Raw genomic sequence first — 24,656 nt, forward strand, 5'->3', positions numbered from 1 at the left:
CCGTGCTACGGAAAAACGCCGTATGAACCTTCGGGTGTTGCCGAATTTCCTCTGATAAAACACGAATTTTCTGATAAACTTATAAATATTTTTATTCCAATTTTGCAGGTAATTTTGTTTGCAGTTTCACCAAAAACTCTTGGAAAAATTCAAGGAAAAATATTCATAACTTTCCTCCTAAACAAATATATTATCGAAGGAAATTATGCAACTCTTGAATGTTCATGCGGTGTTCTTCCCTAGCACGGCAGTGTGAACCATTATTCAAATTCGACCACGTGCTCGCTCCTCGGTACCATGCACCCACCACGTGATCACGTGGTTCTGGTCTTGTTAACATGATGGTGTCTCGATTCCTTGCTCGAGTGGTCAAATTCTGACCGAATAAAATCTTAAAAAAAAAAAAAAAAAAAAAAAAAAAAAGTGCCTCGCGGAGACATCACCTAGCCAACTAGGCTGTAGCTTAGTAAGCAGATGGTGGTGGATTTCGGTGATGGAATCAAAATCCTCTCTTAAAGTTGAGAACCTACTTGTGGAGAATACCGACGAGTCGATAATTTTAGAGGTTAAGTCATGGAGCTCTTAGGGCCCAAAAGGGCAGCCAACCTATGGACTCAAATTATCCAGAGTGCTTTATTATTACAGTTTTTACGACCCTAGAGTCCCTTTATACTGAGAGTAGAGACAATGCGAATCCATCTCTGATTGGTTCTCGTACTTTAGGCCTTCATCTGTCAAAAACAAGCATAAAGATTACATTTTCACCAATTTCAAAGATTATGAACCGGAATGTACCGGGGAATTGGGAGTACGGCAAGGAACAAATGGAATGAGAGTAGGAACGGAGACAGGAATTTGGGAAAAGGTTGATAAAAGATCACAAAAAACGTCCGATTTGTGTATTCTTTATTCCCGTTTGTGACATCCACGCCGCGTTGTCTCAACTCTCTCTGTAAAGTGACTCTGTACGACCACGACCCTCCGTTTGTTAAGCACGTCGATTCACGGGTTTGTCGATGGATTCACGAGTTTTTCGATCGAATCACGTCGACCGGCGCACGGTTTTATTTTTTGATCGATTCATGCCGATCGAATTCACGCCAATGTTTTAATAATTTGTCGAAGGAATCCGTACCTTGGCTTGGGGCGCTTGATAACCTAAATCAGGCTCTGCCCGCAACTGGTTGGTTTGATTTGCAACGCAGAAGGCACAGCGACGCAGAGAAGCTTCTGAGGATGAGTAAAAAAAAAAACTGCGTAGTTCTGAACGAATTAATGACGTATGTTTTATGCAAAAATTCTTCTCCTCGAATCGGCACAACGACGCAGATGGATGTGTCTGCGAAGAAATCTCGTGAGTGGCTGCTTTAAAGGAGGCCACCACGATGTGTGCGCAGTTTTTTTTACATGTTTCGAGCAAAGCGATTATGATTGGACGCTGCTGAGCCAATTAGGAGGAATACCTATACAAGGCCTCCAGAGACAAAATTTCAACGGAGCGCTCTACATGTTAAATTCTTCAACAAACGCCCAGCCGAGCGAGTGCCCATCAGTGTAAACGATTTACATTTACAGTTTTCAGATCTCCGCCAATCAGAAACCGTCTTCATCATTCAGCCGTTTGCAAACGCGTTGTATTCCTCGTATTGTATAGTTGGACTACATTTGGCAATTCGAAACTACAATTTCTGGCTATTTCATACTCTTTTCATGATTTTCTTATTCTATTAACTTGTGTGTTTCTTTTCTTTCCCTTGACAGCCCAGCAAAGGATGGGAAATAGACTTGATCAATTTAGAAAATCAATTAGAAAAATATAAATGTGCAGCTATTGTGATAAACAATCCATCGAATCCATGCGGCTCGAATTACAGCATTCTCCACCTGAGAGATATCGTGAATACGATAAGTCGATATCATGTACCGATCATTGCTGATGAAATTTACGAGCACTTGGTAAGTCCTCGAATGTTACCTGCAGTAATGGCTAATTTGAAAAGAATTGCAAAAAGACGTCTCAAAATCGTGTATTGAAGCATAAGAGACTCAGACTAAATTTGCATCGATTTATTATTAAAGCACTCCTCAAAACTCCCTAAACTCGGAGTTGCCACTTTTTGAAATCGGATTTTCTATAGAATTTCTTCAAAATAACTTTGCTAGAATCATTTACGTGTAACCTACCTCATAAAGAATTTGTGAGTTTCTTTTCGAATTTTTGTCAGGATGTTTGAAATATATTCAAAGGGTACACCAAGTCCAAACAAATTCAAAACGGACATAAGAAAAAACTTGAGTTTTCAATAATTTCAACTCAACAATTTTAATTTTTAATTTAGTTACTTGATTTACCCAGGATTTACCGACTCTTTTTTGACTCGAGAGTACCCGAGAAAAGTTGAAATTTTCCGACGCAAAATTCATTCTTTATTCGTGTTTTTCTTTCATTCTTTATTATTTATTTTAAAATTATAAATTCGTTGTTTTTAACTTAAAAAATACATTTTTTGCATTGATCGCAGGTTTTCCCGGGCGAAAAATTCCATCCGCTTGCATCCGTGTCCGCAGATGTCCCTATATTATCCTGCAGTGGGCTGACTAAAAGGTAATCATTGTTGCAAGATAGTACTGAAAACTCAGGGTTTCTCCCCATTTAAACCCATGCACGAGTAAAATGTTCACATTTTATCCCATCACTTAGCAACCTGTAATTTACATTTACATAGTTTACAAAAAAAGTGTATTGATCGATACATATAATTTTTCACTTTCTCATCCAACACCACGTAAAATTGTTCCATTGAGCTGCAAAGCGGTTTTCCGAGGGCCCGGATAGTCCACTGCAGATTGAACCGCATAGCAGCCACCGGGCTGATTATTGAAATGTACACATAGACAAAACAAATGACAAAGCGGACAAAAGGAAAATGGAGTGAAAATAAGGGTGAAAATTATAGACTAACTATGGGGTCTCTTAGTTACCTCCTTTGTCCATCGTAAACATTGGCTACCACCAATGGATCTCTTCATTACCTCTTACAATTAGTCTCCTTTGACCGTATCTCTTTTCATAAATTTGAATAATCAGCCTGCTGGAAGGGCATGTCAGTATGAAATATAAAAAGTATAAAAAAGTATTTGATAATACAACGAAGGATTGTCTACTGTTGCAGATTTTTATGTCCCGGTTGGAGACTAGGCTGGATTGTAATTCATGATAGGCACGACATCTTTGGGAAAGAGGTAAGTCTATTCAAGAGTTGATGTATGATCTCCGTAGATGAACGAATAATTAAAAAAATCAACGAAATTTTGCCTATGTGTTTCGCCACGTTCAACTTTTCTACTCTTGCGTTAAAGTCTCTGAGTCCGCCGTACAGTCCTCCTTCATTTTTTGGATTTGCAATTTTATCTACTTAGAAGTCTGAATAGTGGTATCACGCATTTCGCCCCGTCCAACTTTTCTACCCGTGCGTTAGAGTCTCCGAGGTCAGCCGAAAAGAGACCTATAGCTCTTTTTAATTGTCACGGTGTAGATACGCGAGAAAGTTATGTTGCTTCATAATTCGTGAACGGATCTGTGGAAAGGGACCTCATCTTCCGGAAGAAAATTTCAAGAACTCGAGTTCAGCGCGAAAAACGATCGAGGGGAGCGCCTGCATAACTGTGAGAATACTTCAAGCATCGCGCTTTTTCCCCGAGCCTGCGGGCGGCGTACAATGGATCGAGTCGATAGGAGAGGTCGGACAAAATTTCGAAACTTTAAAAGTTGATGACTCTGTTAAATCAAAACTTTAAGATTTTAAAGAGGCTCCATTTATTATTTCGTGAAATTTTCTTCTAGAGGCACCCTTCAAAATTTAAAATGTGACAAATTAAACATCAAAATTTGCAGTTTTGGTTAGAACTTTCATGTCCGATCTCTCTGATTGACTCAATCCACCGTGCGACGCGGAGGAACCAAATTTGTTATTTCGCTCTGGGCTCTTGACTCGGGAATTGCGATGAGTTCCGACATGAGTACATCTCGGAAGGTGTACGCAAAAATGGAGCGCATTTTGTTCAAAGCGTAATACTTTTTGTTTCATCTATTGTTCAAGGTCGTAGCCTATCCAATTTTCGTACTGCCTACACAGTTCGCGAAAGACTGGTCGGTCATTGGTTTGTGAATATTCTATACACCCCTATCCGCCTTTTCTTTTAATATCGAACATGAACAAAAAGCAAAACTAAGTATCAAAGAAATCGGCAGATCTTTCAGAATTTAAAACTACGAGAAACAAGTAGGAGAACCATATCATGATATTTGTAGGATTTGGTTGAAATCATGGTGGTTTTTCTCCGTTTCTAGATGCGCACAGGTCTACAAAATCTAAGTACCAGGATAATTGGAGCGAATACAATTGTGCAAGGGGCCTTACCAGATATTCTTGCAAAAGTCCCGGAAGAGTTCTTTGATAACGTCATCGATACTTTACAGGTGAGCACCAAGATCAATTGACTCTTCTATTGCTTGTATCGTGACTTTTGAGACGATTATGTGAGTACAAGATCAAACATCTTTCATTGCCTATCGTGACATCTAGGAAGAAAATGTATGGCATTAATGAAAGGGGGGCTGAATGACATTGACACTTCCTTCCTTCTTCATTAAATGGATAATACTGTGGAAATCAATGGTATTGATAAAATGAACGGGTTATTTGAAGAATGGTGTAACCGCCAACAGTTAAGTTTAGAGAAAACATGAAAAAACTTGACATACGTTTTTTCCCCGCACTAAAATCAACCAATGTCTCACATAGTATCTCTTATGTTCTTAGAGGTCTTAACCTCGGTCATTCAAGGAAGGTTAAAAAAATTGGGCAAGAAATGAATTTTCTTAAATTTTCGTAGATACGCCCTTCCTCCACAAAACATCCATAGGTACTACCATTCTTAGCAATGTTATGACGATCAAATATCATGCGTGCTTGATGGAAATATTAAAAATCATAATTTGTGTTTCGTGGTTTTTCTCGTGAGAAAGCACCCTGTGCTGGATGAGATGGCTCGGGAATCACGTATTTTTCCACTAAAACGGATATTAAAATTGCAGGAGAAGACTTCCAAAGACCAATTTCGGTAGAGTCGATCCGGAGTGAGTTGCGTCCGCCCTCAAAAAATAGTATGTATTCTGCGAAACCTCAATTTTGGAAAATTTTCCAGTGTTGCCTCTCGAAATAAGCCGTTCCCAAAATAATTATTTAAGCTTCTCGCTCTTGAGAAATTATTTTGATGTCAATTCCAAATCTGTGAAAAGAAGACGCTGAACGATAACAATGATAAATAAAAATTAATACATTTTTAGACACATTTACTCAATAATTAATTATCATTGATAATCAAACTTCTAACATTATACTGTTTATGTTTTTTATTTAGAAACATGCGAAAGTCGCGTATGATCTCCTCAGTCAAACAAAAGGAATAAAGCCTGTGATGCCTCAAGGTGCTATGTATATGATGGTAATATATTTTATTTCAGATTAATCAGAATCAGAGGGACTAACGTTCAGAAAAATCTTTGACCCTTCATCATGAAAAATTACTTAAACCCTCAATTAGCTAGTCCATCAAAATACATCGCAATCAATTGTACGACATTTAGGGATGAAGAAAAAAATCAAAGATTGCATCCCAACGCTTAGTGCACTGATGAAAACAAATAAGGGTAATCTCTGTCAATCCTGCGCACTAATTGTTACAATTGATAGACAAGCCATAGACAAAGAACACAAAGGAAGTCGGAGAGATCCTATTGATGGGGACGTGGTGGATTTTTATAGAGCAAGGAGGAAATGATGGACTAATTGTATGGTCTCTAGTAGTTTACCGTTAGTTAATCTATTACTTACCTCCGTTGTTGCAACCACCCGGCTTCCACCAGCAGGATTTCTTCATTTTGCCTTTATCTTTTTTGTCTATAGCTTTGTCCATCAATTTCAATAATCAGTTCAGCGAGACCATACTAAAACTTCGGGCACCCAAGCTTACACATGATCAGTACATATGATGATTGAGAGTTCGTCCGTGAAACCATATTAAAATTTATTTGCAAGTGTGCACTTTTTTCTATCGGTTATTGACATCCTCAGCTCTGTAATGTTCATCAAATGTGTACCAGGTTATTCGTTTCACGAGTTTCAAAAAAGGAGTCTTAACTAAAAGGATTTTAAAAAATGCGTAACTGAATTTCACTTGTTTTTACGCATGATGAAAAGTATAGATCGTGAATAAGCACACCTTCATTTCTTAATTTTTTCATCATCGATGATGAGGATACAGACTGATTTTAAAAGTTCCATCGTCCTGTATTTAAGGCATGACTGATACAGCGGAGGAAGACTATGAACATATCATGGTGTTTAAAGAATTAATGAATTAATTGTCCCGCTTTTGTCTTTCAGGTTGGTGTGGACATTGATCACTTCCCGGATTTTTCTAGTGACCTCGAGTTCGTCGAAAAGATGGTCGGTGAAGAATCTGTATTTTGTCTCCCCGGCAAGGTAAATAATCTCAAGCAAGGTCCACGGAAATGTTACAGGCGTAGCATGTGCAGTTTAAGGTTGTCGATTGATAAAAATAACGTTATGGTGGCACATCAATCGTAAAAGTACCAAATCACGTCTCTCCGTTCGCGATAAAAATCCCAAAGTTCATTTCATCAGCATTTTGGCAACGCTTGGAATTCAGTTAAAGTCAAAGATAAACATGCAAGGCGTCCGCAAACGCCTGGATGCAACTATTCGATCTCTGTGGATGTCCGTGTTGCATATGCACGGAAGCTAAGGTGTTTTGACTCTCCTGGCTCTCACCGCTTCTCCGCATGTACAGCGCGGTGGACACAGGACAGCACTGCAAGGGTCCAGAAATACCTCAATTGACCACCACAGAGTGCCCTTAATTCTTCGTTTATAAGTACTGCTAAAACATACTTGTACACAGGCGTAGGAGTATTTTTCCTGCTTCAGTTACGATATCGCGTCACGCTGAGCATAATTTGGAGGGGAAATATTCGTGCCCAAGCGATGTCTTTTTACCATACCTGAAGAATTTAAGGCGTTCTGCATTTTTTGAATCCTTTCAGTGTAGAAGGGGCGAGTATCTGGAAAATCAACAGGAAGTTCAAGGAAATATTTTAGGCGTAACATATTTATTTTGAGGTGGTCGATTGATGAAAATGACGTTTAGGGCAGCAGCTCTTACTGATGTTCGTATTCACTGCAAATATAAAAATTCCTATAAAAGTTCAATTAAAACAGTATGTAATTATGCATTCATAATGAACTTCCTTCTTTATAAATTGAGAAAAAAAAGAGAGAAAAAATTGAGCCGACGCACAGTGGATCGAGTCAATTAGAGAGGTCGGACATGAAATGTTTTACTAAAAATGCAAATTTTGATGTTTATATCGTCACAATTCAAATTTCGAGGGGTGCTAAGAGAAGAAAATTTCACCAGGAAACCAATGGAGCCACTTTCAGAACCTCAAAGTTTGATATAAATGGAGTTATAAGCGTTTAGAGATTCCACATTTTGTCCGACGTCTCCTACCGATTCGATCCACTGTGCGACGGTTCATTTTCTTTTCTTTTCCTTCTCTTATTTTTACTTTTCGGCTGCCGTTCTCATGTGAGATGAACGTCCGTATGCATGTGTTTCTGGGGATCATTGGTACACTTCAAAATGTATTTTTTTTTTTTTTTTTAATGAACCTATGTCATTTCCCTTTTGTCTATTTTTTTCTTTCTTTTTTTTATGTTTCTTTTTTAATTTGAACTGCAAGATACTTTATTTCCTTTGTTTCAGTGTTTTGATTACCCTTCTTACTTCAGGATCGTCCTGACAGTTCCAGAGCACTTGTTAAAAGAGGCATGCCAAAGGATCAGGTCTTTTTGCAACAAGTATTATGACGAAGATAAAAAAATGAACGAAATCAATATGAACACGTATAACAATATTAATACACAAACGTACACGTGAGAAACTCAAGTCCGTTCGAAGTTCTGAGTAATTGCGCATCCAAAAGACGCTGCTCTCCGTTAATTTGATTTTTAAAAAAAATGTATCTGTTCGTTTTATTCAGCTTGGATCCGAGATATTCTTCATCGATCATTTGTATTAGAAATGTTACTGTCTATTTTTAAAGTTTGTTTTTTAATTTGTAGCGATGAAAAACAATGCGAGGTTTACAAGATAAAGGGGTAGTATTTTGTCTCCCTACCCCAGTAGCCAAAATATTAGTATCAGATTCGCAATACGTGGAGACTATCTTCGATACGTGTTTGGAAAGAAACAGTTTTTTTAATTAAAAAAGTAATCTTAAAATTGTTCGAAATTCAATTCACGAATACGACAGCCATTAGTCCTCTTTTGTCCAAAAGTATCAATCTTCATCACGTGTCTCTGATTTTTATCGATTTATGGGTTTCGAAATTGTCTCTTCACCCCTGATTTTATGAAGGAAGAAGAAGAAAAAATACTGCATTTACCGTACAATTTTCATAAGATGTCGATGTACTCTCGAGTCATTGATATACTTTATTCAGCTTCTGCCTTTCATTAATTTTTACAAGCCAAAATTGAAGCCAAAATTCATTCTTAACATATTGCATGTCCTTCGAGCCTTTTACACCCATATAATCACCTGCATACATGTATCAAAGTTGTGCTTCGCCTCCTCTTCAACTGTCAAATACTGGCATTTCAGTTCTCAGTTTTGGGAAGGATGGAGTTTCTGGCAGCTGATTGTAGAAGCAATAATTCCTCTTTTTCAAAGGGAACGAGGTTTGAAATCGAATGATGCTGAACCCCATTAAAAAAATGTTGAGTTATGGAAATAATTGGAAAGACTTGTCAAAGGTGACGTGTTACTATCACCTACACCATATATCCTCTTTTGTCATAGTGTGTATATTTTATGTAAATATGTATTTTTATGTTAAATTTGTCTTGAATAAAGAGAAAATCACACCATGGCAGTTGTTAAAAATTTCAAGGTATTGTTATGACCTTTTATGAATACGCTCTGCGTCTTATAAAATCATAAGCGTAACTTGTAACTTTTGAGGTGCGATCGTGCTGCGAAACGGTTAAGGAGCGTACCTCCTACTTAAATACAAAGAAATATCGTTGCTTAAAGTCGAAAATGCTATTTTCTAATAAAACTTTCAAAATCTCTTTGCGCGTGTTCGTTTTTAAAAGAAAGTTCTCAAGTACACCACCGACACATTGGCATAATACATATCGATGTGAGAATTTTTAGGCTAAATATAATACATATATCAATATCAATATGAGAATCACGATCAAAACAAATTGCGATATCTCGAAAACAGGATCAGCCAAGATTTCGATTTTTCGCACTTTTAAGTCTACACGCACCACAGATTCACCCCCTGCAAATGGTTCATGGGTACATTTTTGTCGCATTTCGATGGTGAAAGTGCAAAAGGGTGGTTTCACGATAACTGGAATTTATAGTTTTTTCACCGTAACAGACATCATATTTTTCGGTCATATTTTTAGTAGTAATGATAACTCGAATATGTTTGCATTAATCTACACAGGATTACGTGTTATAACGATTTTCAAAGATTTATCGCTCTACTTTTCAATTTTAATATACAAACGGCCGAAAATTTGCTGCCTTTACGCTGACTTTTTACCGCGAAACAGACAGCACATTTCCTGAATTTACATAATATTAATTGAGAAGTAGAGCAATAAATCATTAGAAAGCGTTATAATACGTAACCCTTCGAAGATTATTGCGAAAAAATTCGATTGATTAGCATCACTACTAATAATATGACCGAAAAATATGTTGTCTGTTACGGCGACAAAACTATTCCAGTTATCGTGAAACCGCCCAAAAAGGCGTATCTCGGAAAACACGATTTTCCAGGAGAGTAAAAAATCTTTCTACATGCCTCTTTATTTTTAGTAGAAGGGTAATTATTATTGAGGTTAGCAAGAATAAGATGCTTTCTCAGACTATCAGCATTTTGAATAATTTCTCGAACTAGAAATAGAAAAAACGGCATGCAGAAATGCCGAGATTCGCGTTTTTTGGCCTACTAATAATTGACACTTCATCACGAGATACGCATTTTTGCAATTAGTGTTTTAAACCTGTTGATGGCGGATTAGAATCATTTAAACACTGAAAAAAGAGTTTCACGCTTACAATTCCTTATCAGATAAGATTTAGTTTGATCTCATATGGCCAGATCAAGCATTGCATGATTGGAAAATGACATTTCATCACGAGATACGCATTTCTGCAATTAGCGTTTTGAACCTACTCTTGATCATTCAGATCAAAAATAGAGTTTATTCATATCTACTTGACACCTGTTTAGAAGCTTCATAGTTGATCCAGTGCGATGAGTCACCAATAAGTAAATCAGAGAATTGGCTTACTTGAGTAACTTTTACTTACACCATTGGTAAGAAGACAGTGCGTAGTCTCCAGAATATATCGTATCTGCGTGGACCCTCAAAAAATTATATAGGTAGTACTTTTTTTCCTATTTTTCCCCCAACACTTACGCATATATCGTTGGAAACCTACAACCAGTGGCTTGGCGTGAATTGCGATTTATCGATTGATATGTAATTTAAACCTATGGTAAAGAATCGATTATTAAGGTGTTCGCTGCGAACACCCTATCTATCGATCTTTTTCCATAGGTTTAAATGGCAGATCATTCGACATATCGCAAAGCACGCCACGCCACTGCCTACCCTACAGCCATCTAGTGCCTGTAGAAACCACGGAGAACATCCATGCTCCATTCATCCACACTCTACGCCTTTCAAATGGACCGGTGGACAAAGTACCTTTTCTTCAATTCTGATTATTCACAGTTCATCATCGAAAGCTCATTTTATCCGTGCGAAGCCTATTGAATTAACAACCGCTTTTGAGGAAGTTGCGATCTTGTAAACGGCGACTCTCTCAAATTTGCATGAGAATAAGATGACCAAAGCAAGAGGACTTAAAAACTACAATCTGAACCGAGCGTTTGGACTCTCTTTTTGAAAGTAAGACTTAAAAACGAAAAAAAAAATCATAGAACGTAAAATAATGTTCTTCGGGATTTTTCAAAATTACAGCTCGATTGAAGACTCCAAAATTATTAACATTTTTGGTCAACATCACAGCACCACTCAGATAGGATACAGAAGAGCGCCTTCAAACCACTACGTAATCTTAATGCGAAATTCTGATACGACTAAACGTGCGCCACGGCAGTCATTTTGCATACCTGGCTAATTGAAGGCAAATCATTGACCCAGAATACAGGGTGCGCTGTCGTGCTAAGGAAAAACGCCGTATGAACATTCGAGAGTTGCCAAATTTTCCCGCATAAAATACGTATTTTCTAGGAAAATTATTCATAATTTTCTTGGAAATTTTCAGATATTTTAGATAAAATTACTGACGAAATCCTCCACAAAATTGGAGAGGAAATATTCACAAATTTTCCAGAGAATTCGTGATTTGTTGAAGGAAATTTGGCAACGCCTGATGGTTCATACGGCGTTATTCCTTAGCACGGCAGCACGAATTTCAACAACGTGATACGTGTTTTTTCGGGAGGAAAACCTCCGAGGGTGCCACACATGGCATTCAAGAGGCCCAACCCCCAGGGGCGGACCCACCTGCCACCCAAGGAACCCGACCCTCGTAGCTCTCCCCTGGCGTCCAAAAAGTGGCCCCACCTGATATCCAAGGAACCCCACCCTCTGGGGCTGCCGCACCCAACATCCAAGGAACCCAATCCCCAGGGGTGCCCCACTTGGCAATCAAGAAGACCAACCCCCTGGGGGGCTGCCTCCCCCCTTAGAATCCACGGGGCCCAAACCCCTGGGGCGCGAGGTGAAAGAACTTTCGTCTTGATTTCCATCAATGCTAAGATGGAGACGGCATGGCAAATTTTATAATCATTGCACGTCTTAAGTATTTTAAATCCTCAATCTCTAAATAATGAACGAATATGTACAAACTTAATAAACTAAATGATTTGCGATGAGCGCGCTTGATGGTGAGAAGAAAAGACCTCTCTGCATCTGGGATCAATTATCGCACGTTCGAAAAAAGAGCGTCATTTTAAAATTGGCGCGCCTCCAACAAGTTGGCGCCTCTTTTTTTGGCGGGATTGTCTCTTTTGACTCTTTTGACCATGTTGAACGGTGACTAAAAAGTGACGGTCGGTGAGCCACGTCAGTCAGAGGAGGTTATGTTTGTTTGTTATTATTATTTCTGTTTACATTTTTTTGGCCGGTTATCTCATCTTATCGAGAACAACTAAGTAATTTTTGGCTCTAGTTAGCCATAATTCTTTCATTTGTAATTTATCTGTAGCTTTTTCAGTAACTGTAATGTAAGACAACAGTTTAGTTAAGTTTGGTTTTAATCGACAGCACACTTCTTATGATGGTAAGTTAAATTCATGATTCATGACAGGATATCAGAAAATCTTATATCGGACTTTTCAGTAATGAGCAACACGATGCATGAACCAATGAATCAGAGATTTCATCTACCCAACAAATTTACAAACTTCGACGAACACCTTTCTTGCGGCCAAATTGTTCCACACTGCTGCGCTCAGCTACTTGCTATTCTTAATGTAATCGGGGAGTACCAGAATGCTTTATCACTTCTCCATCCTTTAACTGTTTATGCCAGTTGAATAGACAATGAGATCATTTCTTGCAGAAGTTAGGAATGAAGGGAAGCTTTTGCAGTAGCAAATAATGTTTAAAGTCTTTAGAGTAGTCATACCGTTATTGATGAACCACTGATGATATTTGACTCCAAGAACTTGCAAAGTAGCTCATCTGAAATTACCTTTTGCCTCTCAGCAGGAGCAAGTGGGCTTTGTTAATAATACACCAAAGTCTATGGCAGTCTCTCTACACAATATTGCTTATGTTTAATCTTTTTTACGTCAGATTTCATCAGTGGCTTAGCTTAAATGTATGTATTACAGCTAATGAAAGAATATTGAATTAGGACTAATTAGGTACGGACATATCTCTCAATAAATCATTATTCTGCTTTTATTTGTCAAGTTTGAATAAAAAACAGGTAAAAGTTTCAAATTAAATTTAATTCTTAGTGTTTGGATGACGTACGTAAACCAACCTGCTGCTCTCTGAAAATATCTTTGAAACACATTTGCCTGGATTTTTTATTTTTACGGCTTTACAAAATCATGATTTACATCCACCTGCAATAGAATCGAGGGAGAAACCGTTTTTTTGAGACCTCAGAACTCCCAAGAAACTTGATGCAAGATAACGCAGCTTTTTTAAAATTGATTAATTTCAATGCCCTATCGCCTTTTATATAAAATGACTCAAAACAAAATTGAGGAAACATGTCAAAAACAAAGTTTCAAGAATTAAGAAACAAAGTTTACTCAGTGTTATAACTTTATCTGGCCTTAATTTGTTTCCTTTTCAGGATCTCGCAGCATTTTCTGAGGATAATTTTGATCCGAAAGAGTGGATCAACAAAACTTTCAAAAATGCTGAGTCTCAGGTTTCGAAAGAGGTGAGCATCAATGTTTCAAAGTATATAGAATGTAAAATTAACGTTCAGAATATTTTCATGCACAAATTTTTCAAACTGTACCCCATGATTGGTTATATTGCATTTTTTTTTTTTGGATTATGATGTCTAATTTAACAAAATGTGTTCATTGTTATGTATCATGTGACCCAATGTTCTTTTCATTTTTACGTGGAAAAATGCTCTCTTCTCAACAAAGGGTAAATGGTTCATATTTTAAAGATATTTCTTTACGTTCCTACACTGAGAATGTATGTGGGACATGAAACTCCCAAGCCAAGTGTCAAGTTCGGTTTGCAATGTTGCAGACTTACCGTCATACTTCAGTTTTTAAATGGAAAATTACCCAAGGGCAAAATTTCGGAAATGATGCTGATTTTTTCTCCTTTAAAAAAATTACATAGGCTCAGAGATTTTAAAACACCGCAAACGAGATATATGGTTTGAGAGTTGCTCTGTTGATGTCCTTTTCTTGCAAGTAGAGGAACTTAATTTTTTTTTGTCTAAGACCTTAACTAATTGAACAGTTTTGATATTATTAATTTCCAGGCATTTGTCCGGAACATGGTAAAAAAATTACAGCTCTATGTGCAACAAGTTAACTGTTCTCTAGAGGATACTAGCCAGCAAGTGCTAGCAAGTCTGCCACGTGTTTCTCATGAAACAGAAGTGTTGTGTCACGAAGCTCGTTCTCTGCAAAAGAAGCTCCAAGAAGTTGAAGGCGAAATTTCAAAGGTATCTTTCCATTTCCAAAACCATTCTCTGAGCACTATTAGCTCAAAAAATACCTCAATAAAGGAGTTTTTACTGAGGCTGTTTTAATTTAACCATTCAGTCTTTTGTGAAATTATGGGAAATTAACGATATTACCTTTGGCTTCCTCTAAAGTCAAATTTCTATACATTCAAACATAATCTAAAAAATCTTCATTTATTCATTTCCTCCGAATAATAATTTTTGGATCATACTACACTAAAATCATACTTTGAAGTTAAAGTGCAGTCACACCTCACACCTGCAAGGTGCATTAGAAATTCCAAGTTAAAATTTCTTGTCTGTTTTGTGGTAGAATGTCCAGTTCTTTTTTTTTTTTCAATTTTTATGTTACCTCTTCAATTGTTCTAATTATTTTTTATCCCTGTATGGCAGGTTAAGAAAAATGCTGGGGATTCCATAGCCAGTCTAGAAGCATTGGATAAAATTAAGAACAAGATGCTAACAGCCAAACAAGCTCTGCATGAAGCTGATAACTGGTCTATTCTGGCTGCAGATATTGAGGAGGTAAGTTTCCAATTTATCAACCTTTGTTTAAATTATTTATTTTGTCAAATACGGCAAATGGTGAGTTGAAAATGATACTTTCATTATCAATCTAATTTTTACAGAGTGTAAGACACCAACCATGCAATTTCTAGGTTTTTGGCTGTACCTGAGTTTCTACTCTTTAGATTTACTCACAGAATACTAAGTCATTCGGTGCTGTCTAAACTTCAAGATTTTTTGATGGGGTGTTTTACAACCTCTCAAGTAAGATGAGTTTTTAAAATCGAACTCTCTTTCTTGAGAAAAATGATTTCCACTCTTCAAATAAAGATTCAACTTCTTAATCCAGTCTATCTTCTCTTTTACAGTTATTTGAATCTGGTGATGTTGCTAGTATTGCAGAAAAAATTGAAAATATGCAGTCTTCTCTCAATGCACTGACAAGTGTGAGTGACTTTGAAAACCGGAAAATGCAACTTGAGGGCTTAAAAAATAGACTGGAGGCCTTGGTTAGTCCTCAGTTAGTTCAAGCATTCAGCTCTGGCTCTACAGGTAAATCTTTTATAATTAAATATCTTCTTCAGTAGTGTAGTAAGTTAAAAAAACAAGAGTTCATATGCATGTTATACAATCACAAGGTTTCCCTCAATCAAAAATTTCCTTCCAACAAAAATTCATTTTTCAAAATTATATTTTTTGTTTTCTTGCCGAAGATATTTTTTTATGGTTTTTTCCCTCTTAGTTTTATTTTATTACATTGCACGTGATTGTATAAAAAGGAAAGACCATTATAAAATCGAAACGGAAACATTTTATCCGCCCTTTGTATTTTTTCAGATGACTCAATGAAGTTTGTCAAAATCTTCAGTGCCATGGACCGATCACCAAACCTGTTGAAGTATTACACCAAGTTCCAGAAAAGTCTCATGTGTCAGAAGTGGCATGATACCGTAAATTCAGAACAAGAGGAAACAGTTGCTGATTGGATGAAGAGCTTCTACTCCTATCTTTTTTCAAATTATCACAGTTTGGTGAGAGTTCATTTTTGAATTGTACGGTTTTTACTCGAAGAAGTGGGAAGGTACCAGAATCAATATTTTTAATCAAATGGACAAAAAACGGATCGCTCTTATACAAACAAAGAATTGGTCAAATCTAGGCTTAAAATAATGTTAGTCTGCGGTCTGTTTTATAATTTATGTTAGTTGCTAAGTTTGAGAGAAACTTGCTCACTCTCACAATCATGTGGCTCTCCGTAGCTTTTGAATTAAAGTTGTACTGAAAAAGTCTTAAAATCACTCCATTTTGGAGGAAATATGCAAAATATTTTGCTGTAAATCATTTACATCCGTTCTTGTTCATGGAAAAAGAAATCTTTGCACCAAGAAGCTTCACTGTTTACAACATTCTCCCTCGAGTCAGAAGTCACTCCCTAAACTCGAATCCTGTTTTTTCGATCCTGCTTCTAAAAAATTTCCAGAAAAATTTTCCTACATGTGTTTAGGCCCTTTTCCCTATTGACAGGAATCCTTTTTCCTTTCCACTTGGTCAATTTTGTAATGATCATTTGGAAGTATCCTTCTACCTTATTTTTTATTTTTTTTCCACAGAGATATAATATAAAATATTGAAATCATTTGAATTCATTGAAATTCTTGAAATTCTTGATTATTGTTTATTTTTGCTTTTCAGTCATCTTGGGTCACACAGGTATTTACCCCAACATCGCCCACAGATATGCTTTGCAAGCTGTACGTAGATGTTCACTTAAATTTGCAGCCTAGTCTGAGCTCTTGCATAAGCACAGGGCTTAAGCAGCAGAACCAACAGCTGAACTATCTTATCGAGCTGAAACAGATATCTCAGCAGTTCGCCAACAATATGAAATCTGTTATTGCTGACAGAGGTTTGTATATCTGTATAGAAAAATCTTTTTTGTAGAAATCGCTATGAAAAATTTCTTTAGAGCTAATCCCTGGAAGTGATTAAAAGAGAATATCTTTTGTCAAGTAGTGTTTCTCCTTTTGAGGTTATAAAAAGAAGTTTTTGCCGAGTGATGGAAACCTAATCAACTAAAATTTCTAACAGCATTAGCTCTAATTTCACATCTCACAATCAACACATCGAAACCATGAGCTTTTTACGCCTCAAATGACACAAAATGGACCTACCATCATCAGGGCACCAAAATAATGTTTCTTTTCATTTTCGAATCGCAAAGAAAAAGTCACATGACAGTTTGAACTAGGAGTAGAAAACATGTTTCTCCTACATTTAGTGGAGTTATGAGCTATCTTTTGGACAGACCAATTTGTCATCCTGAAGGTCCATACTCGTTTATCAACTCCCAGCACCTGTCGCATCCTAAAATAAAATGAACTCATTTAAATGCAATTCGGTGCCAAAACCCAAAACAATTTAAATTTTACATATCTAGCAAACTACTTTTTGTATGGATAAAGGGAGGGGCAAAGACCCCCCCCCCCCCCAATATTCTCTCTTGTAACCATTAGATTCTAAATTTCATAACTGCAATTTTATGATTCTATAATTCTGTGGTCTTTAATGCTTTCTTATCGTATTTTTAGCGAATTTAGAGTCAATTTACTCCGTAATCTATCAAGTCTACACTCCTTTCACAAGTGACTATGCAAAGCTGGAGAAAGATGTTGTAGAACAGGAACTATCAAAAATCAGCTCAGAACGAGACGACTTAATGGATGTCATCCAAGGTTTCAGTCAAAATATTTCAAGCGTGATGAATATTTCAAATAATATAGAGTCGCGCTGTTATCAGTTCTCCAACTGCGCTGTCTTCTCCCAGTTGGTTCAAGTTCAATCGGTAAGTGTAAATAACAACACGTGCTGAAGTTGACTCCAAATGTAATTGTCTTTCAGAAAAGGCGCTCCAGTACTGCAGCTCATAGTTTTTGCCCTAAAGTTCCCCAAAGATGTTAAGAAAAACTGAAACAGAAAAGTGCTCTTTCAGCACCTAGCATCTCAGTTTTTGTCAAGTTGGTTCGAATAAGAAGTTCGAAAAAAAAGTTCAGAAGTTAGTTATCAGCGGTGATCAGCAAAGCATTGAACTGGAGGATGGCGGAAGAATTCACGACTGTGAAGAGTATAAATATCTGGGAGATGGGTTAACTAAGGACAGAAATTTGGATCGGGCTGTTAAAGATCAGTATGTGCAAGGCATTAAAGCAAATTTAAAATAATTACCAGCACTGCAGTAGAATATATTCTTGCAAACATATGCTCAGGAGATAATTGTTAGGGGATAATCGAAATTTGATGAGTAATTGCATTTGTCATGGAGAAGCCATCTTGTGTTAAAGGAAGGGGAAAAAATCATCCTGATATCTCAATCGGTCTAGTAGTTTTGGTTATCAAAATAATTAAGTGCCCTCTTTGCAAAATAATAAAGTCTGAAACGGACGAAAGCGTTTTGTACCATTGAGTAAATCATTCATTTATCAATTTTTAGACACTATTCATGAGCTATTTGAAGCAGCATTCATCAATTATAGATCAACTGGATAGCAAAACCTCTCCCCATGAGGATTGGAACCTGTTCCAAATGTGTCTCACTTTCTTGCAGTCTCTCGGTAAGAAAAGCATCTGTGAAATATTTTCTCTATTCAATTCCCAAGGACAGAGTTTCATGCATGATTAGCCAATGCAATAAACAAGGCAAAAAGAAAAGAAGCAGATAATATAGTAGAACTTCAGTTATGTTGATTAATGTAAGAATTTTATTTTAATAAAAACTTAGCTGCGTTTCAAAGTATTTATTTGATTCCAAAGTCAGATTTTTCTTTTAAAAAAATTGATTGAGTCATGAGCTCATTAATTTTTCCATCGCATCCACTAATATCGCCTGCTTTTGTATCAGCTAATTATTTGTTGTTATTTGCAAGGTTTGTTATTCTCATTAAATATAAAATACCGATTAAATCACAGCAGAAAAAATGGAGATGCCATTACCATGGAGGAGCATGCAAAGTGATCTCTCTTTCTTTTGTTCTCAGTTCGGAATTTCAAGTTCTTAATAGCCTCCAGGAGCTCCTCACAGATAACAGTTTCTTTCATGGAAGCTTAAATGTGTACAAATTTGTTGTGCTCTTGTATTATATTTCAGTGACCACTTACTAATTTATAAGTTTTTGTTGCTTTTTAGGTGAGTTCTTAAATGAAATAAAGATCTATGAGAAGGATTTGAAGTCTAAAATTACCAATGCGTGGAAATCAGCTGCTCTTGAATCATCTAGGTACATCACCTCTGAATTACTGCGGCGCAAATTGGAGCAGCAGATTTCATCCCTCGAAGATGGTAGGTATACTTATATACGATTTGCTTACATAAGCAAGGAGGCGAGGAAGCTAAATTGTTGTTAAGTAAACGTAGTAGTAGCAAAATGGAAACAGTGAAGTAAAATAAAATGTGAGATATTGAGACATCTGGAAAGATTGTGGGCTCACTTAAGCTTGGCAAGTACCACTAATGAATTGGTTATTCTCAAAAAAACTTAAAATCGAAAATTGAGTTTTTTGTGGTTCGGTATTGATTAGGCACGGATGCATCCTGTTGCAAAGTCACATGCAGAAACACGGATTTTTATCTGAAAGGTTCAGTCATTTGCAAAAAGACTCAAGCCTCTATTCGTTTTTTTTCTTTTTGATAAAATTGTCGGAAAATTTTTATAACAACCATCGTCCGATTTTAAATCGCGATCTTCTCAGACATTCATTTTTCTGACCACTGAGACTCAAAACGGGTTGATTAAAACAGTTTTCACTGTCCTCTCAAATTCTCATTTCTGGTGCTCAAGTCTTTTTGAGAAGAACCGGTTCAAATGTGATTGTTTACAGCCATAGAGACTTCAATAAAAGGGGTGGATACTTCAGGAGAATTTTATCAAGTTGAATTGAAATTTGTTCGTCATGACAGAACCAACTCACAATCGGTCCAGGAAATAATTTCCCAGTGCTTTCAATCTTCTTGAACCTAATTTTCTTAGTATTTGAATATAACTTTTCTTACAGATCCTGATGCTGATATATTCAGCGATGTATTAAAACAAATTGAAGAAAATTGCAAAAAAGTTCATGGCATCACTTACAAAGTCATTTTCTCCCCCATTGCTGAGCAGCTGAAGCATACAAATGACATTTGTCAGCAGTTCAGAGAATCTACCCAAGAACTTCCTGATTACAGTTATGCCCCTCAAGAGTACGTCACTCAGGTAAGTCAATGTTATCATCCTCACTTTGTGACATCAGTCCTTTGAAAAATGTTCAATGTACTTGTAGAAGTAGAGCAACCCCAACTTGTACGGTAAAAATCAACTTAATCTGCAAAAGGCTGCAAACAACAGAAATTAAATTGAAATCTGGGACGTTTTAAGATATTTTACATTGTCATTTTCACCTGGCAAGGCAAAATTAAAAAGAGAAAAGGTAAGGAAAAGAGCATGTGGTGGTCGACAAAATTTTGTATAAATGTCACAGGCAAATAGTAAAATCAGGCATTTTGTCAAATGTCCGGGCAGATAGTCAAATATTTACTCTTTGATTGAAATTCTGATTATTTTCCTAATTTTGGACAAAATAATTTATTCCTCTCGTGAGGAAGAATTGTCTGTAAAAATTTGCATCCCAGAATAGTATTTTAAACGATTTTCAGCTTCTGAGTAAACATTTATCTTGAAATTTTCAGCAAGTCACAGAACACAGAAATCCTACAATTTTTACTTTTAAATATTTCAGGATCCTTTGAAAAGAAAGCAGCAAAAAAAGTTCGTAGATTTGATTTGTCATTTCTCTCAAAACATTGAATACTCATGAGCTCTTTGTAATAAATTCACAAAATTTTGCAAACTGTCCTTTGTAAATCTGCCCAGACGTTTGATAAAATGCCAGATTTGACTATTTGCCTGCAACATAAATATTTGCTCTTATTTTGTTTCAGATCGGTGAATACCTCATTACGCTACCACAACACTTAGAGCCATTTCTACTGAGAGAGAATCCTGCTCTCGTAAGTGCCTTACGCTTGGCGGACTTATCTTACCAAAGCAATCAATCTGCTGACTCAGCCAGTATCCTGTTAAACATGGTTGCTCAAGGCACCTGTTCTAAGTACAGCGATCATATACTCTCAATAGATGAGCTTTTGTCAAGTCATTGTAAACAACTCGTTGTAGACATTGGTAAGTTTTTCCTCATTTTTTGGTCTAAATTGGATGAAACTTCTATCATATTCACACTCCAAACCGCAATCATAACCTTTTGAGTCCATATCTCTTAAGTATGCCCACTTTTAGATAGAGACGGAAGATCTGTCCCCAAAAGCTCTATGATTTCTTTCAATGTTAAGTGCAATAATGACAGCACAACTTTCGTCTCATTTTAATAGTACCTAGATTAACTTTTTTAGCATGGACTCGATTAATTATATTTTGACACCAGAATTTCCCAAGAATCTCAGACATAATTTTTGAAGCTTATCTACCAGAAAGCAGATTCAAGAGAAAAGGCTGTCTCGAGTTTTAATTGGACCGCGTTTAACAGAAAGGAACCAAGCCACATCAGCTATTGCCAAATTTAACCGGGCAATTTAATTTTTTACGAGAGAAAGTCTGTGTGGATTCCTTCGAAAATTTTAAGGAATTAGCTTCGGACTATGGAGAAAATTCACCGAAATTTGCACGAAAATCTGAACAACCGTTTTCATGTTAAAAATTAAATTGCCGAATTAAAGTTGACAACAGCTGATGTGGCTTGGTTCCTTTCTGTTTATCGCGGTCCAATTGTACCAGGTTAATCAAGAATGCACCAATTGAGGTTTAGTTTGAACGAAAAAGAGATTTGAAATTTTACTCCTCCTGAAGACCCAATGTTAATGACATTTAACGACTATTTTCACATTCAAAATATTTATCCTACTTTTTGAATTTTTAAAAGGAGATTTATGATCAGTTAAATTCAAAACTACTTATAACTCATTCGTTTTTCAAAAATACAACTTTATGCCATCTACTGGTAGAATAATCAACTAAACCGAGTGTACTTTATTCTTTGGCATACTTATTTATGCTCGCCTCCGAGAACTCAAGTTAGGATCTTTTTTTATCAAATTTGCAGGAAGCCACCCCTCTACATGATTTTTGCTTGTGTACAATTGTACAATACTCCTTTCTCCTAGCATTACCTACATTTTATCCTTGTTTTAATCTTTTGGTATGTTTTTCCTTTTTCAGACTATCTCGGGAACGTTTTGGAAGAACTAGGCGTTCACCTGACTGAAACCTTGCAGCAAATCAAAACACTTCTTGGGCTGTCTCCTGAAACCTATAAAACAGCTCAGACCATGGGCGTGCCAGCAAAACTTGTATCAGCTATTCGGCAAATGAGGAACATTGCATCCACCGACTCAATGGGTTAGCACTCTGTGGTGGACTCAAGCACCATCTGACACTTTGCTCTCATCAGTTCTACCCGATCTCAGCTTGTTCTTTACGTCAGAGCGAGTAGTTTCTTTACTGCGCAGGAGAAGTTGTACTTGTGATGTAATTGAATTGAAATCCATCACTGAAATAGCATGTTCTCCCATTTATTTATGGCAGAATGAGATAAGAAGCAGTTTTACGATGAGGATTGTGAGGTAACCTCACACCTTTCGAGAGAAACTGCTTTAGAGGGTTGTCACAGTCAGGACTTACTGGGAAAATTCAGAGAACTTTAAGATGTCAGAGAAAATCTGGAAATGATGGGGGAAATGACAAAAAAGTCAAATTGTGAAGTCACCTTTATTTGCTTGCTTGAATGGCTTTGATGTTACGAACAATTAAGTTTGCCTGAAAACTATTTCTAATTATGCCTTTTTAACCATCTGGCATATTTTCAATTGTCAGGGAATTTTATCAAGATATGGCAAGGAAATTAATTTTCTAAATTCCATGGCAACCCTGACTTTCCTCATCTCATGTTTTTTAGCACAACGTTTTAGCAAAGAAATTACCTTCCAGTTAAAAAATTATCTAACATTTTTTTGTTCTTTTTTTTCATAAGATTTTATTGTTGATTTTTTTAAAGTCTAGTTTCTATCAGTAAGACGAATTTCAATCTCACAAGCGAATTTATGATTTGTTTTTTAACATATTTTGTTTTTGTATCATGTTTTATTTTATTATATTTGTTCTACAATCCAAAAAGTCCAAAAGGCCTCGGATTTTTTTTGTAAGAAGAATTACTTGATGATTCTGCACTTGTTCACAAGGGACAGGACTTCAGAAGACGGAAGTTCTTCAGAATGATCAATATTTAGGTGATGGAAAATCCTCTCTAATATCCTGGAGACTAAATTGCACATAGCTTAGTTCATATTTGAGCCAATGAAATTGTATTGTAATCTGATGAATTTGAACCCTGAACTTATCAGATAAGTGCAATTCGCTTTTTTCTAGAAAAATTATTTTTTGAATTGCTAACTTCCAACTGCCACGATTTTGAATTAAATAATTCAACAATTTTGGACATTTTATTGTATGCCGTAATGTTTGTAAACTCCCTGTTCAACTGTCCTTTTAACTGCTGTATCAGTGTAAAAAAATATGTCAATCTTAAATTTTTTGATACTAAGGTCTCTTTTTTGTTGACCAACACAGTTGAATATAAAATTCGAAAACATGATATCTTCTTTGTTCTATAACTCTTGTCTTGTTTTTTTCTCTATTTGTCCGACCATTCTAATAACTTTTTTTCTATTTTGGTGACTTAAGCAGCTGCCACAAGTGATAAATGTTAAACAAAATTGGCTGAAAAGTCGTTCATGTAAAAAATGAGATAACATCTTTTTGCATCATTGAGCTTCTTTGAACTGGACTCCAAACTTTTGAAGTTCTAAATGACAGGGAAAAAAAATAAAAATATCTAACCACAGGTATTCAAAAACTGTGACAATTTATTTAATTTTTTTATAAAAAAGTAACAAGAATTGCTTAAACAATAAACACTTGCTCGGTGAATTTACTTAAAGAATCAAAACATTTTGGTACACACTCGTTCAAAACAGCAGATTTGATCGAGCAATCCACTATAATTAGGTATATATAAGCAATGACCCTCCATAATTGACGATCGGAAGCAATATTTAAACACGGAAGATGAGAAAGTGCATCCTTAGGACACATTTTCTTATATACAATTCAGTGGAAGGGATTCAAGAGCTGCGTTACATTAGAGAGGAAGTCATACAGAAATAATACATTTCCTTAAGTAGTGTCAGGACCATCTTCAAATAGAACACTTTCCTTGGCCTTTTTGTGCAAGCATCAATTCTGTTTCTTCTTGGAAAAGATATCAGTGAACAGATACTGATACTAAAGAAACTTTTTCCTCTCTTCCAATTTTGATCATATAAACAAAAAGATCGTACATAAGAACAAAATATGAAATGGGAATTGATAAAAGGACACAGCAGAGTTCCACCGGTACAAATCATAAAAATTGAACTAAAACTCACCAGCATTCATAAATGAATGGAAATTACAAAAAGCATAGTTAAAAGAAAGTAGACTCATTCAGTTGGTCATTCCTTTTTAAAGTACAGCATCTTAGACTTGACTTGTGGAGTGACACTCTAGAAAAATTTGGTTAGTAAGCCCAGACTAAGTTGAAGAATTTGGCTGTTTTCGTACTGGGCGCATTAATTCTGCATGACACCGACTTCGTCACATGTGTTACTCTCTGACTTTTGCTC

The 24,656-nt window shown here is 36.3% G+C and overlaps 2 protein-coding genes across 3 annotated transcripts in view; both read left to right on the top strand.

Annotated features, from left to right (window-relative positions):
- The window catches only part of Tat (Tyrosine aminotransferase), an 80,851-nt gene extending 72,346 nt beyond the window's left edge, over positions 1 to 8,505 (top strand). For both annotated transcript variants that reach the window (XM_072299749.1, XM_019053734.2), the window contains 7 exons: positions 1,762 to 1,956; positions 2,523 to 2,605; positions 3,174 to 3,243; positions 4,352 to 4,480; positions 5,425 to 5,508; positions 6,450 to 6,548; positions 7,852 to 8,505. In XM_072299749.1, the coding sequence (XP_072155850.1) occupies positions 1,762 to 1,956; positions 2,523 to 2,605; positions 3,174 to 3,243; positions 4,352 to 4,480; positions 5,425 to 5,508; positions 6,450 to 6,548; positions 7,852 to 8,025 (834 nt within the window). In that variant the 3' untranslated portion in view covers positions 8,026 to 8,505. The remainder of the gene's footprint in view (positions 1 to 1,761; positions 1,957 to 2,522; positions 2,606 to 3,173; positions 3,244 to 4,351; positions 4,481 to 5,424; positions 5,509 to 6,449; positions 6,549 to 7,851) is intronic.
- Positions 8,506 to 12,293: 3,788 nt separating this feature from the next.
- Positions 12,294 to 22,893, top strand: Cog7 (conserved oligomeric Golgi complex subunit 7). The gene is made up of 13 exons (XM_019055314.2): positions 12,294 to 12,490; positions 13,523 to 13,612; positions 14,180 to 14,365; positions 14,780 to 14,911; positions 15,262 to 15,445; positions 15,731 to 15,924; positions 16,586 to 16,799; positions 17,482 to 17,735; positions 18,381 to 18,501; positions 19,074 to 19,226; positions 19,940 to 20,139; positions 20,865 to 21,105; positions 22,156 to 22,893. Exons 1-13 carry the CDS (start codon positions 12,485 to 12,487, stop codon positions 22,338 to 22,340), a joined length of 2,160 nt encoding a protein of 719 aa, XP_018910859.2. The 5' UTR covers positions 12,294 to 12,484; the 3' UTR covers positions 22,341 to 22,893.
- The last annotated feature ends 1,763 nt before the right edge of the window (positions 22,894 to 24,656 follow it).

Source organism: Bemisia tabaci, chromosome 4 (genome assembly GCF_918797505.1).
Source record: "Bemisia tabaci chromosome 4, PGI_BMITA_v3".
Lineage (NCBI taxonomy): Eukaryota > Metazoa > Arthropoda > Insecta > Hemiptera > Aleyrodidae > Bemisia > Bemisia tabaci.